The following is a 13988-nucleotide window of genomic DNA, read 5'->3' as shown; positions in this document are numbered from 1 at the left end:
CCTGGTTCGATTCCCCAACTCGACCAATTTCGTTCTCGGTTTTATAGATTTATGCGGTCTAACTAGAAAGGTTAATTAGGCTATTTCATATTTACATTATTGCATTTCTATCCATCGTGTTCTGTCATTAACCTGTCAATTGTTGGAACTGTCTAGGATGTTCGACACAACGTATATGAAACGAGCAACGTCTTACTGAGTGGGGAAGTGCGTGGTGGTGGAGGGAACGCGGCTTCGTACTTATCTGTTTTTTTTTTGAGCAGCGTCTCCTTCCGCGGACGCTGTTGTCGCTGCGGCGCGCGTCTTTCTTTTCTTTTCTTCTGACCTCTTCATTCTCCTCTATATTAGACATTTTTTTTTTTTGGCACCAGCCCTGGTGGTTTACCCACCTTATGTTCTTCAGGCCGTGGAGACCGCTTGAAGGAGACTCATGACACAAAACTCGTAGTCTCTTACGAGCGCGTGCCCCCCACAGTCCAATATTGATCATGGCGTCGGACGTCGAGACACGCTTGCAAAGGTCTACTCTGCTAACAAAAAGGAGTAAAAGGGTAGTAAGCTGTCCTCTAGCACGCTAGCTTTCATAAAAGGGAGTGCGCTTGAGGACATTTAATTCCATTTTTACTCCCGTACAGGCGTATTCGTGCTTAGAGCGTAACACTCAACTGTGGAATGTTCTCATTGCACCGCTTCACGGCATGTGAGCGATCGAGTCGAGTCGGCCGCCGCATGAAGCGCCGCGTGGGTATGCAGCGAAGTTGGGCGAAGCTCTCAACATTACTCCGTTTAATATGTCGCAGGTGGCACGTACGAAGAAGGCGAAGAGAAAGCCGAAGACGAGCGGCAGTAAGCGGCACCACCGCGAGTCCGAGGGCCGCCTGGTGTCCCGGCTCCTGGAGGAGTCGATGGACGACGGCGCCGACCCGTGCTTCGACCTGCGGGCCCACGTGTGCTCCGGCTACGGCGCCAGCAGCGTGATCGGGGGAAGGCCCCTGGAGGAACGTGCCTCCAAGGACGTGCAGCGCGGCATCGCCGAGTCCTTCCGGCGGGCATTCCGGTCGTCCAAGCTGCTGGCGCAGCACGTCTCGCTGAGGAAGGCGGCCGGCTTCTACCGCTCTTGCGTGGACACGGTGAGGGGACTACGCTGATCGATTTATAACTGAAGAATTGCGTTCGCTTAGACTGTAAATCAGCATGAAGCAAGGAAGAGGCGTTCATGTAATGCAGCATCGCATTCAGCGTCTGCTACATGTATAAGAGCTTGACGTAGATGACAAGCTATCACAAAAGAAGGCGCTAGGGCAATTAGTTGACCGATGGATCATGACTAAACCAGTGGCTCACCCGTAATCCCATCAGCCATGATAATGTACGCGACGACAGGCAAAATGATGGTTTGGTTTGGTTAATGGGGTTTAACGTCCCAAAGCGACTCAGGCTATGAGAGACGCCGTAGTGAAGGGCTCCGGAAATTTCGACCACCTGGGGTTCTTTAACGTGCACTGACATCGCACAGTACACGGGCCTCTAGAATTTCTCCTCCAAAGAAATTCTGCCGCCGCGGCCGGGATCGAACCCGCGTCTTTTGGGTCAGCAGCCGAGCACCATAACCACTGAGCCACCGCGGCGGCCGACAGGCAAAATGACTTATGGGTCAAATGTTGTCCAATTAAATGGGTCACGTGGCCGGTGACAGTCGATCATGTGATCGTTCTAGGTGATGACGTAGTTCATGCAGAAGAAGACCAACACATCTCGGGCTGGTCTGGCTATAAATGCGGGCTTTGAAAAGGATGCGCACGTTTGTAGCGTTTGGTCTGTTCGGATCAACGAAATATTTAGTTTGCTCTAAATTTCATTTCCTTTCCTGCATTACATTTCCTCCTTCATACATAAAAGGGACACTGAGGACATCTGCATTATTATTCCCAGTAAAAATTGATTCATTGGCTCCTTCTGGCTGTGTTGTTTGTTCGGCAGCAAAAGACACGTTCATCGCGAAGAAAATTGGATTTAAAAATCCTGTAGTCAGTCGATTCAAACTCCCGACGTCCTTTTCACTCTAACCACAAATACGCCTGTGTGGTATAGTAAATAGGGAGTGGTATAGGGAGTGGTATAGGTGTGGTATAGGGAGTGGTATAGGTGTGGTATAGGGAGTAAGTTCTCCTCTAGCGCAAGGGAGTGGCTCTAGAGGGCAGCTTACTCCCCGTCAGTGCGCTTTAAAGAATCCCATAAGGCCGAAATTATCCGGAGCCCCCCACTACGGCGTCCCTCATAGCCCGAGTCGCTTTGGGACGTTAAACCTATGAAGACAAATGTGCTAACCCATTCAAACCTATACACATCGTCCCAGATGGCTTAAGCCATATAGGGCAATGCTAATACTGGGAAGGTTGTTAATCTCACTGCTGTTGTATTTTTTGTTGGGCACTTTTCAGAACCCAGGGAACTCGAAGAATGTCAAAGCGCTCGCAGCCTTTTTCAAACACAACGACTTGCCGCTGCTGGAGGACGCCGACGAGGGCGCTGCGGGGCCCGACTTCTTGGACAAGACGATCGAGCTGCACCTTCGGTACGACCTGAGACTCTTCTTCGAACTCAAGGTGGACGCCTTTCCCGGTCCGGGAGAAGGGGCCCGCTTCATCCGAGTGGCCCCCAGCGCCGAGTTCCCCGACCTGAAGAAGAGACGAGCCGCCATGAAGAACCGGAGGGAACACGGCCGCGTTGCCAAAGGCGTCCTCCTCTCGTGCGGCGTAGACGAGCATCGTGCCAAGGACCTGGAGGGCCGCATCTGGACCTTGGAGAAGAAACTTCTTGTCAAGGTGGTACTGAACGTTCTGTTGCACAACGAATTTGCTTTGGTGATTGTGTAGGAGCTGCGTGTAGGTAACCATGGAACTGTGCCACGTCTTGGCAACTGGGAGGTGCTCACCAGATTCACTGTGAGCTCCTCACGTTGCTCGCCTCCGCTCTGGTTCGTTCATTTTTTGACGACGTCCGCTTCTGAGAACTTATTTACCAAAACCACTGAGGAGGCCTGGCGGAGAAATCTTCGCTCATAGATTTTAAAAATACTTGCATGAGCCCATGTTCATAACGCGGGAAACGACGTTAAGTGATGGTATTCGGCTAAATGAAACGTGGTCATATGCAAGACGTGCGCTGCTTAGAGTGACAAGGACAGAGTTAAAGACAACACGAACGGTTTTGCGCTTAATCGTTTGTGCTGTTTTTAACTCTGTCCTTTAAAAAAAAATTCGCAGTGGCTTAGTTCTGCTATGCCAGATTTACACATCTCGGTGGACGCCTGAACCAGAGAGAAGGCGCATAACTGCCCTCTTGGAACAGTGGACACCTTAACCGTGCATAAGCTAAGTGGCAGTAGTGACAGATGTGCGCTGAATGCGTCGGCATTGACAACGCTGTGCCAGAAACGCGTCGCTGAAGCCATAGGCCGTCGGCGTTCGTTGTGTTCAATGGCGTTGACAACGCTTTATACTCCGATCATTTTAAGGAAAGGAATTGCGCATAATGGCTCTCTGGTTCAGTGGACGCCTGAGTCGGGCTTATAGGTACGTGGGGTGATGAGAGATATGTGGGCTGCAGGCATTGACAAGGTTGTGCCAGAAACGCGGCGCTGTAGCCTTAGGTGTTGTTGTTGCGACTGAGAGAAGGATGAAAAGGAAATTGCACGGGCCTGCCAACTGGCTCAAGCCGAGCCACCACCGCTGTCACGTGCAGATAGAGGAGAGTTAAAAGATAAGAGGAAAGAGTGAAAAAAAAAAAGACGCGCGTCGCAACAACCGCGTCCGCCGGAGCCCTGCACTATGGCGTCTCATAGCCTTAGTCGCTTTGGGACGTTAAACGCCATAAACCAAACCAAACCAACCGAAGCGGACGCTGGCTGAGAAAAACGGATAAGCGGCCCTAGCCGCGCCTCCTCGTCGCCACCTCCCTGTAGCCATAGGCCGGCGGCGTTCATTGTGTTCAATGGCGTTGGCGTTGTCAACGTTTTACACTCCTATCATTTTTAAGGAAAGGAAGGCCAGCGAGCGCGGCGAGGCACGCCAGCTGTGCGCCGTGTGACGTCACTGCTCCTCGCGCATGCGCAGCACGGCTCTCCAGAAGCCACGCGAAAGTGCTCAACCTCGGCCAGCGTAGCTCACGCTACAAAACGACATGTTGTGATACATCGTACTATTCGAGGCCAATTAGGACCTTTACTTCTGCGCCGCTACCCGCACTAACGCTGCATGCATATTTTGTCACAGACCAGCGGCGACGTCACGGACGACGACGACTCCGTCGAGGAGAGCTGGAAGACGTCGCTGGAGGCCCACTCCTCGGGAGCCTTCATGGCCGACTTCGAGCTCGACATCGGCTCGGAAGCCGCGGCGTTCTTCAATCACATGCGGTCGCGTCAGGGCGTCAGCGACTCCGGACGCGCACTCTTCGTCGCCTGGGAAGCGTGCCGACGGCTGGTGAACGTCAGCAGCAGGGCCATTGGCCACGCGTCGCGATGCCTGGCGCTGACGAAGGCCGACTATGGCCACGTGGTGCGGGCTCCCTACCTCTTCTCTGTCCTCGCGGAGTCCAGGCTGGCGCCCGTCAAAACCATGATCGGCAACGTCGTGCGCGAAGTGATCGCGAGCATCAGCAACACGGTCTGGGTCCCGCACTCCGTCCGGGTGAGCATGGAGAAGAAGACTCGGCGCATGCGCTGGATGCTGGGCTACGCGCCGCGTCTGGACCACTGGCCTGGACTGGACAGGTTCGTCACTCACGTTGGAAAACTACAGTCTGAACATGTCGTTAGGCGTAGATTGTTTTTTTTTTGCGCTATTTTTGCGTTGTAGCGGAAGCAGATTCAGATGGGCCGTAGTTGTTTGTTTTGCCCTACGATGCGTTACAGACGATCGGCATTTTAACGAAGGTGCTTAACGAGTGCTCGAAATCAACAGTTAGCTGCGACGCAGTTACGCAAGGATGCACTGTATTCACTTTAAACACGAATACGCCTATATGGGAGTAAACAGGTATTGACTCCTGTATACTTATAATGTGATAGGAACGCGCCCGAGCGAAAAAAAAAATGTGCACAGAGTAGCTAATAAGCATTACGAGGGGAAGTAGGCTGTGGTTTGGCATTCTTAAGAAATAATCACAAAAGGACTATGCAGCGGCCACGTTCGAATTTCTTCCGGACAGACTGTATGGGTGTCAGTGATACAGGCAGAACTGCAGAAAGAGATGTGGCCAGAAAAAAGTGACGCCAGTACGGACAAGCAAAAGATGGGATGGCCAAACGAAAGAAAAAAGGTGAGAGGGTAGCCCCTGGATGAAAGCGCTTTACTTCGTAAGAGTCTCTCTTCGAAGGTGATGCAGATACATCGTTCGCTCCGATCGACAAGATATATCGGCCATTTATTGCTTTGGTTTTTGTTTTGTATTTCGATGTGTAATCCCTGTTTCCACGAGAGATTACAGTCGAAGCAAACATCGTTGCTTTATCCGCCGGCGTCTCTCCACGCAGACGCTTTCGCCAACTCGAGACGCTGTGACGTTCGGGCACGGTGTAAGAATAATTTAGGTGATGACACTGTGGCCGGCGCACCGTCCTGGTTGTGTTCGCCGCCGGCGCTGTTTCCGTTTCGCGGCGACAGGTGGCGCTAGTAGGTGGAGGCTCTTAAAGTCCCTTAGAGGCTCTCGGATTCGCGCTGCGTAGGTTATCGATGCTAAGCATTGCTCGTTTGTCGCGCTCGATATCGGGGTGTATAGAAAAGTATGCACAGGCATGCATACACCGGGATTCTGCAGTAACGAGACTGATTATCTAAATGAATGCGCAACTGATTTCTCGACGACGTTTTTGTAATAGCTCTGATAGCTAGCATAAATTGAAGCCAGTATATCAATCGTATTTTCTAGTTGCGCCCGCCAATGTTAGCTAAGTAAAGCAAAAATAAATAAATTGTAGCAGGATTTTCAGGGAAATAGCCTAAGGACAGCTAGCCAAAATGCCGTTCCGAGCTTCGGTCGTTAACCCAGCGATCTTGCGCTGTGCGCTGGCGGTGCGGCTGCCGCCGCTGCTCATCTTCCTCTTTACAAAATAAACGTCCTCAAAGCACCTTGAACCATTGCACCTCTAGCTTACACATGTACTTGGTCACAAACTTCGCTCGACATGCGACCCCTACGCAGACTTCTGCTCAGTGTTAAGCCGATGGCGGTTATACTTTGCGCCAGTACACCAAGACGTGTGCAGTACAGGTTGATGAAGGGCATGTCACACGGTTAAATCCATCGCAACTCTCAAAGCAGTATATCTTGTTCTAGTTGCCCAAGAATGGGCATAATGTTTCCATCCTACTCTGTCATTTCAAGAGAACAATGCGCGCTCTTATATTAGAAAAAAAAAAATGTCCCACCTGAAGTAGGTCGGGTGGTGTGTACAGTGCTGTTACATTTGTGTAGAATATTAGGAATTGTATGCTGAAAGGGGGGCTGAACATATACTTTATTCGGTCACAAAACTATACATTACATGGCACAAACTGTTTAAAACATACATTCGCAAAAAATCTAACAAAAATTAGTACATTCTGTAAACTTGGCAACAAGATTCAGGATGAACAAAGTTTTGCGAGCTTTTTTTTCTCTTGACCTTGTTTTTTCAAGTTCATGGTTGCAGCTTTGCAGTGCTGCCTCATTGTCATGGTTAAGAAATAGTGCAGAATTTGTGCAATGACCTCTTCTTTGTGCTGAACACATGGAAAAGTCAAGGTCTTTGTGTCAAGCACATACTCCACCGTTTCCCAGTATACAGACTGACTGTCGGCATTTTTTGCAAAATGCTCCTCAGCTGTTCTCAACAGCTCAAAGAGATTCACGTTGGGGTGCAACAGTCCACCCCTGCTCTTTGTGTTGGTCAGGGATGCTTCAGCAGAGCTGTTTTTCCGGAATGGTAAAAGCAGACCGGCAACAATCGCACGTGGTGGCTTTCATCAACTTTCGGCTCAAGAATCCAACCACATAGTAAAGTACGTATGCAGTCAACGACTTGCGCTGTATCCTTTCCGTTTACTGTGATAACATCCTCACATTCCCAGTCCTCAACAAGAATCAGTTTATCAAGCTTTTCTTTTAGCTGATCAATGAAGCCAGGCGAAGAGTTGCTTGCACTGCCTAGTTCGATCAGGGCTCTGAAGTCTGATGCGTCTAGTAATGGCTTCTCATCGACCACGCAGCAATTCCCAATCTTGGGAGGCCTCAGAAGGCTGTAAATTGACATTGTATTGTACAGTTGCAGAAATGTTGGCATTGAAGGAAGGTCATTCTGGCTTCCAGCAAGTCTTATCTTGCCAAAGAATCTTTCGATCGGATCTTGGTTCATTTTATTTGTAAGAACGTATCTGAACTCGTACTGATGCAAAAGAACCTCACAAAGCTCTTTAGTTGATCTCAAGGTAACTCGGAGCCCTTCAGAGGTGCTTTTTGTCAGGAACATATCTTTCGTGATATTTCCACTCTGCAGCTCTTTTTCCCAGTTATCCAACTATTCTACCCCACGTGACAGTATGCCTAGGTCAGAGCACTGCTTTGTGACACCTTCATGAGGAAACAGCCGGTTCAAGGCATCGAAAAGATTATTAAGAAACAATGTGAATTCTTGCGTGGCTTCAGTGTCTCCCAGACTGCGCACACCACGGTTTCTGTAAAATTCAATACCTGCTGCCATCGAGCGACTGAACAGTCGCAGTTAGCCAATTTTCAGTTAGCCAATTCTTGTTCAAGATTATGTTCTTGTTTTTGAAGCCGCACTTTTGACTTGTAGCAGGTAGTCCTGGCGCGCCGCAACATTTCAATGCGTGTTTTTTTCGATGGACTGGCCGGAATGCGAATGTGTTTCAGTTGAGAATTCTTTTTCTTTCGTGCAGCATGAATACGAAGTACATCTTTTAACTTAGCACATGCATTGCAACTTGTACTCTCTGTCACTAGTAGGCAACTGTTGCGCCGCCAGGTTCCACATTTGTCAATATGTGCGCACTCGGGGCGTATATTATTGTACATTTCACCACTGGGACCACCTGCACACACATGCATTTCATGAAAGACCCGCACTGCACACTCTATATCAGCTAGGGAATTCATGGGCAAACCAGAACTTATTATCTGTACGTTAACAATACGGCCATAAACAAAACATTTCACTGACAAGGAGTCATTATGTGGTGTGGTTACTTCTAGTACTCGTCTATGAAAAGGCGCTTGGTTACTATCTTTCGGCAATTCTAGCTCACTGAAAACAACAGATTTAACACCAAATCTGTCAGAAACCTGGTGTGCCCAGGCTTCACTTGGGAGTTTAAGGCTAGAAGCACAGCATGACAGAGCGGAAATTGTCATTTGCTGTCGTCCGTCCTGGAGGAACAGGGACTCGGTGGGTCACTGCTCTTGCGTTGGTCCATGACTTCTCTCTTGCTCCGTAGTTTTTTCAGATGAGGAAGAAACTTGTTGCTGAATGGAAAGAAATGATAGAATCAGGAATGTTTCCGCCGTCCCAACTAAGCGAAAGTTTTGTTTACGTCATCTACATTATGTCATTACTTCTCTTAAACAAGTTGGTGTTATGTTTCGTGCTATTTTGTTTTTTCTTATTAATCTAAAATTTTCCTGTTACCAACCTGTTTTTTAACGCGTGAACGCAGGCGCTGAAATTAAATAAATGAATGTTCACTTTCCGGATGCCACCTAATAGTGAGCAAAGCTTATGCGATTACTAGCACACTGTGCTATTAGATGTCCAATGAGATCCTGGCTAATTAATTATAATCAAATAAATATACTGAAGGGAAGAAAACACGGCTGCGGCAACCAAATCGTATTTACGATAATTTCCGCTCAGTAGTTATTGTAGAACAATATCATGATTTGTTGCGCCTAGTGAGCTTAGATGAGGCGGCTGGAGGAATGCCACCTGAATTTAAAACAGGAAATTACCTTTTCAGCTGTGTGACTAGGTGCGTCGGCAGTGCATGTGCCACTCAAAGTGTCAGTATCGTGTTGAAAAGTACCTCTTCTTCACGTGGAGGGTGCGCCACGCTGTTGAAATCCAAGCGTGGCCTCTTACAAAGCGCGTCTGTTGATTCGGCATCAGAATGTCCTGACCTCGTTATGTCAACCAGCAATAAACTTGGTGTATTTTCAACATCCAGATGCAGCTCTTCAGAAGCATTCGACGCTTCTAGTTTAGTTAGTTTATGGGGTTTAACGTCCCAAAGCGACTAAGGCTATGAGAGACGCCGTAGTGAAGGGCTACGGAAATTTCGACCACCTGGGGTTCTTTAACGTGCACTGACATCGCACAGTACACGGGCCTCTAGAATTTCTCCTCCAAAGAAATTCTAGCCGCCGCGGCCGGGATCGAACCCGCGTCTTTTGGGTCAGCAGCCGAGCACCATAGCCGCTGAGCCACCGCGGCGGCCATTCGACGCTTCTGGCTGTCCTTGCTTCTTAGGCGTCTAAGAAGTCTGCGGCAGAGCCTGCCGTTTCCGCGGAGGTTTTCTCGTTTTTTGCTGCACAGTCAAGTATCCTGGGCAGTTCGGGAAAATGCTAGGCACAGTGTCGGGTGAGAGCACCGGTTCTTTTTTTGTTTTTTTTTGTACGTGTAGAAGGACGTTCCCCTTATATTCCGCGTGATATGTTGCAGAGATCACTTCATTCGGGAAATGCTTCGCGCACACGTGGTCGGTAGGCTGCAAAACTCTGTCTGCTCTCGGAATCGCCCGTCGCCACTTTTCTACACGTTCGGGTTCACGCGGAGCCTTGAAAAGCGACACACGCTCTGTACATGTCCGATACCCCGACTTGCAATTCGGTATACAAAGCACTTCTTGCCCATTTTGAAGCGCAGCAAGCCTGAGCGCAACTAATTGCACTCGGCGTCACATGCCGCGGCGTGGTATACGTTGAGCGAATCCCAGCAAATACCAATCAGCCGAACAATGCACTCACAGGACTCACAGGCACAACCAAACAATTTTCGAGAACCCGGAGAAGCCTTCACACAAACTCACACGAGTTTCAGGAAATTTCCGAACGCACGCGAGCGGGCACCGCGGGCCCCTGGGCTCCCATACTACAGCGCCATCTGTACTCTTGCGGCGAAAACTATCTCTCACTCAAGGTCATCTGCGAACACAATCTGCCCGCGCTTTCTCTCCACGGGGAGCGGCGAGTGTCAGCACCTAAATTATTCTTACACCGTGCGTTCGGGCAAAAGCAACGGCGTACCAATTTGGCGGCCGCAACGTAGATTATTATTTAACAGGTGTAGCTGGAAGATATTCCTATAGACTGCACTTCTGTATTCTCCGGACACTCAGTTAATGGCATGCGTAAAATACACTTCAACAGGCTCATGGTGCTATTAGCGTCACCACATAAAGTTGGTACGCCTGCGGCTTTGAAGACTATAGTTCACGTTCGTCCTTTGGATGCTGCAATGAACTTCACCTGCATTACTGCATTGATTCTAGCAACGCATCCCATTCTTTTGTCATGCAGGTTCTACCGCGGTTACCCGTCCGCGACTGGCATCTTTGCATCCGACTACTTGGGCTCGCGACAGGAACGCATGCGCCGCTACCTGGCGTCGCTGCACAGCCCAGACGCGGACGCGCGCTTTGCCTTTCAGGAACCGCCGGCGGCGCCCACGTACTACACGGCCCCCAACAGGGTGGCGCTTCCGGCGGCGTCCATGCTCTCGCCGCTGTTTGACCCGCGGGGCCCGCCGGAGTTCAACTACGGGCTGCTGGGCTCGGTGCTGCTTCGGACAATGATGCGCGCCTTCGACGGGGAGAACGTGGGGTACGACGGCGCCGGACGGATCGCGTGGAGCCCGGGTCGAGTGAAGGAATTCAATGAAAGGTGGGTTTTCAATCTATTCAGGAAAATTCCCCGGATCGTAGTAGCCTACTCTTAAGCACCGCCTGAGGACAGTATTGAATTGCACCCGAATTACTGCCCCCTTGAAAAATAGACTCCTCAAAGCTAGGGTTTTGCGGGTTTTTTGTCTATGCGTTGCCGCAGAGGGCACAGTTGCCGAAGACAGTAACATTCGTTTTTCTATTGGACTCATGGCGATGTTGTGTGGATCATTATAACCTGTCGTGTACGGATTCCCGTGTATAAAAGAGCAGTTCAAGTGAGAAAAACCAGTGAAAAAGGACGCAGGACCAGGAGAAAGACACACACTCCGGCGATAGTCTGTGTGTGTCTTCCCCTGGTCCTGAAAAAAGAATATTTGCTTTTTGGAGAAAGGAAATGGCGCAGTACCTGCCTCAAATATCGGTGGACACCTGAACCGCGCCGTAAGGTAAGGGATAAAGGAGGGAGTGAAAGAAGGAAGAAAGAGGTGCCGCGGTGGAGGACCTATTCGCTAGTTTTTCTCAGTTGAACATGTACCAACTCGCCCAGCATTTCACGCTTCTGAATAAAAGAGCAGGCCTGTTATGTGGCAGTGGCTCGAATGAACTTAGTTATGCACTCAAGAAATCGACACACGTACGTACACGCTTTTGGCCATCCAGAAAAGCAAACTTAAAGCTTAATTTAGTACCTCGCTTTACCTGGCATGCAGAAGCTGGGCGCAGCATTTAGACGAAGTAAATCAACATTTTCATGATTTCCTCACTTCACTCTCGCACCAGGTTTTCGTGCATCAAGACGACGTCTAGCGCCGCTGGCGCCCTCCAGGTGGCGAGCACATCTGTCGGTGCCCACGCCCTCTACAGGGCGTTTCGCAAGGCAGCCGCCAGCGAAAGGAGACGCCTGATGCCCAAGCAGGAACGCCTGAGCCGCGGTCGGCTCTTCTTTGTGAGCCGGTGCCTTCTGCACTGCGCCGACTCCCACGCACACCACCGCTGCAACGGCATGGCGCGCCGGTCGGCAGAGTTTGCGGAGGTCTTCGACTGCCCCGCCCAGCGGAATCGAACGCACGACTTGTGCGACCTGTGGTAGCCGACCGACCACACAGCTGGGGGTGGGGTCATCACTGGTCGGCCGATGTCGTGCGCTGTAGCACAAATGGACGGACTGACGATGAAATTTTAGCTTACTTTTATACAGCTACCGTTAGTGTAAAGTTTTAGCTTGGAACATGTCCCGCGCGCTTGTGCCGAGCAGTCTGCAAGTTGCCACGCAAGCGTGCACAGTGGTTCACCATCTGGCGACCCTCTCGCTGTCGCGCTATAGTTGTTGGTGCAAGCGCAATAGAACCTGCTGCGAGCTCCTCCAGCCTTTCGCTTAATGCGAACAGCCGTTGTCAGCGTCGCCTATTCTTGGTGGCGATCAGTGCTGGTCTAGACGAGGCGCTTATTACAAGCTGCGCCGCCAACGAGAAACGGTGAGAATTCCACGCCCCTCCTCCTCAAACCACTTTCAGACTTCCTAATTCTCGACTCTTCTTCACGTGTGCGCTACGAAGTCCTCGTGTGCGCATGCGCACGTGTAATGCTGTACGGTAAGGGGCGCGCGGTAGCGGTATGCTGAGAGCTTCATTGCGGACCGTCCTAATGTGCCGTAGCGCACATTTATGGCGCTACCTGTATAAATAAACATTTCGTTAGATTATAGATGGGGTGACTTTCAATTGCATTTTCTTACGTGCCAATAAAAATTGAAGGGTTATTGTACGATATGTGAGACAAATTTGCGCTTGTGGTATTGGTTTTGCATCTTTTCATTTTGGCCTTTACAGTGGTCGCTGTCTCTTTGTTCTGCTGCTGCATGCTTTCTGTTCGGTGCAGCCTTGTGAAGGGTGGAGGTCGGTGTTGGTGGCGGGTGCAATGCGGTGCTGGGTGCACGTGGGCGGGTGGAAGAAGCAAGAAAAGTTATAATTGCGCATATAACCAACCAAAAGCTGGCGCTTAAAATTTCCACAAGAAACGGGAACCATCGTTCCTTGTTACAAGGAGTTTGGTGCACTCACAACTGAATCTGCTGCAAGCTCTTCCCATCCTGTCGTTTGATCCTATCAGCTGTTGACAGCGTTGACAACCCGCCAAAAGTTGTTGGCGCCCTCCTTTGAGGAGGGTGCCGAATATAGTCCTTTCCACAGTGCACACGCAGATGTCGTGCTACTATTTCACTCTCCTAGCGGCAGATGCATACGTGGAGAGACAGATACTGAGTAATTTCCTTTCCTCATAAACCAAAAAAAATTCAGAAAGTAGCATAGCGACGCGCACGGCACGCATGTTGGAATACGCACATGACCTTACGTTTTCAATTTCCGTCGCGTGCAATGCAAGCCCACCGGCTGCTTTAGCAAAGGAATTCAGGTACGCAGCGGCATAATGATTTTGAGTAAAATTAGGCGTGATGCGTACAAGGCAGAATTGGAAAAATGTTAAACATGGCATTTTGCTCACGATATATCTAATTCTTAGTCAAATTTAACATGGAGTATCCGATTGAATAAACAACCATATAGGCCGGAAAACCCAGTTAACATGGTGCGCAAAATAAGCATGACGAGCCAAGTAGGCCACTGTTGTAATTTTTAAATATCCTACGTTTTGATCTTTCGCGCACATTTCAAACAGTCCTGTACGCGAAACAATTAAGTGAAATACTGTCGAACCGAAAGTCACGCAGATTGATTTCGTTGTATCCGAAGTTCGTAGTAAGTGGTGTGGAGATATTGGGGGTGCGACTTCCGAGGTATCGGCGGCGGACGTTTGTACCCGCCGACAATGGCGGCCGTGTTTTCCCATGCGCGTCGCATTCTTGGGGCAAAGCCATCCCCGAGCATTTGCTGGGGGAAGTGACGAGAGCGCGCGTTTGCTGCGCTCGCTTCGCTGCCTGGAACCAGAAGTCCACCGGCAAGGCGCGACAGATCTCCGTGCGCCTGCCGCGGAAGGTGTCGAGAGCGTGCGACTGCAACCACTCGTGACGCTGACCGGATCCCGAAGAGACTC

General features: G+C 50.1%; 1 protein-coding gene across 1 annotated transcript; it reads left to right on the top strand.

Annotated features, from left to right (window-relative positions):
- The first annotated feature begins 776 nt into the window (after positions 1-776).
- Positions 777-12641, top strand: LOC149335302 (neprilysin-3-like). Its single transcript, XM_089552002.1, has 5 exons — positions 777-1130; positions 2442-2825; positions 4275-4774; positions 10573-10935; positions 11718-12641. Exons 1-5 carry the CDS (start codon positions 792-794, stop codon positions 12025-12027), a joined length of 1896 nt encoding a protein of 631 aa, XP_089408128.1. The 5' UTR covers positions 777-791; the 3' UTR covers positions 12028-12641.
- The last annotated feature ends 1347 nt before the right edge of the window (positions 12642-13988 follow it).

Source organism: Amblyomma mixtum, chromosome 7, assembly GCF_055824585.1.
Source record: "Amblyomma mixtum isolate Tamu chromosome 7, ASM5582458v1, whole genome shotgun sequence".
Taxonomy (NCBI): domain Eukaryota; kingdom Metazoa; phylum Arthropoda; class Arachnida; order Ixodida; family Ixodidae; genus Amblyomma; species Amblyomma mixtum.
The sequence above is the reverse complement of the archived record's forward strand: the minus strand, read 5'-3'. Positions and strand labels throughout refer to the sequence as shown.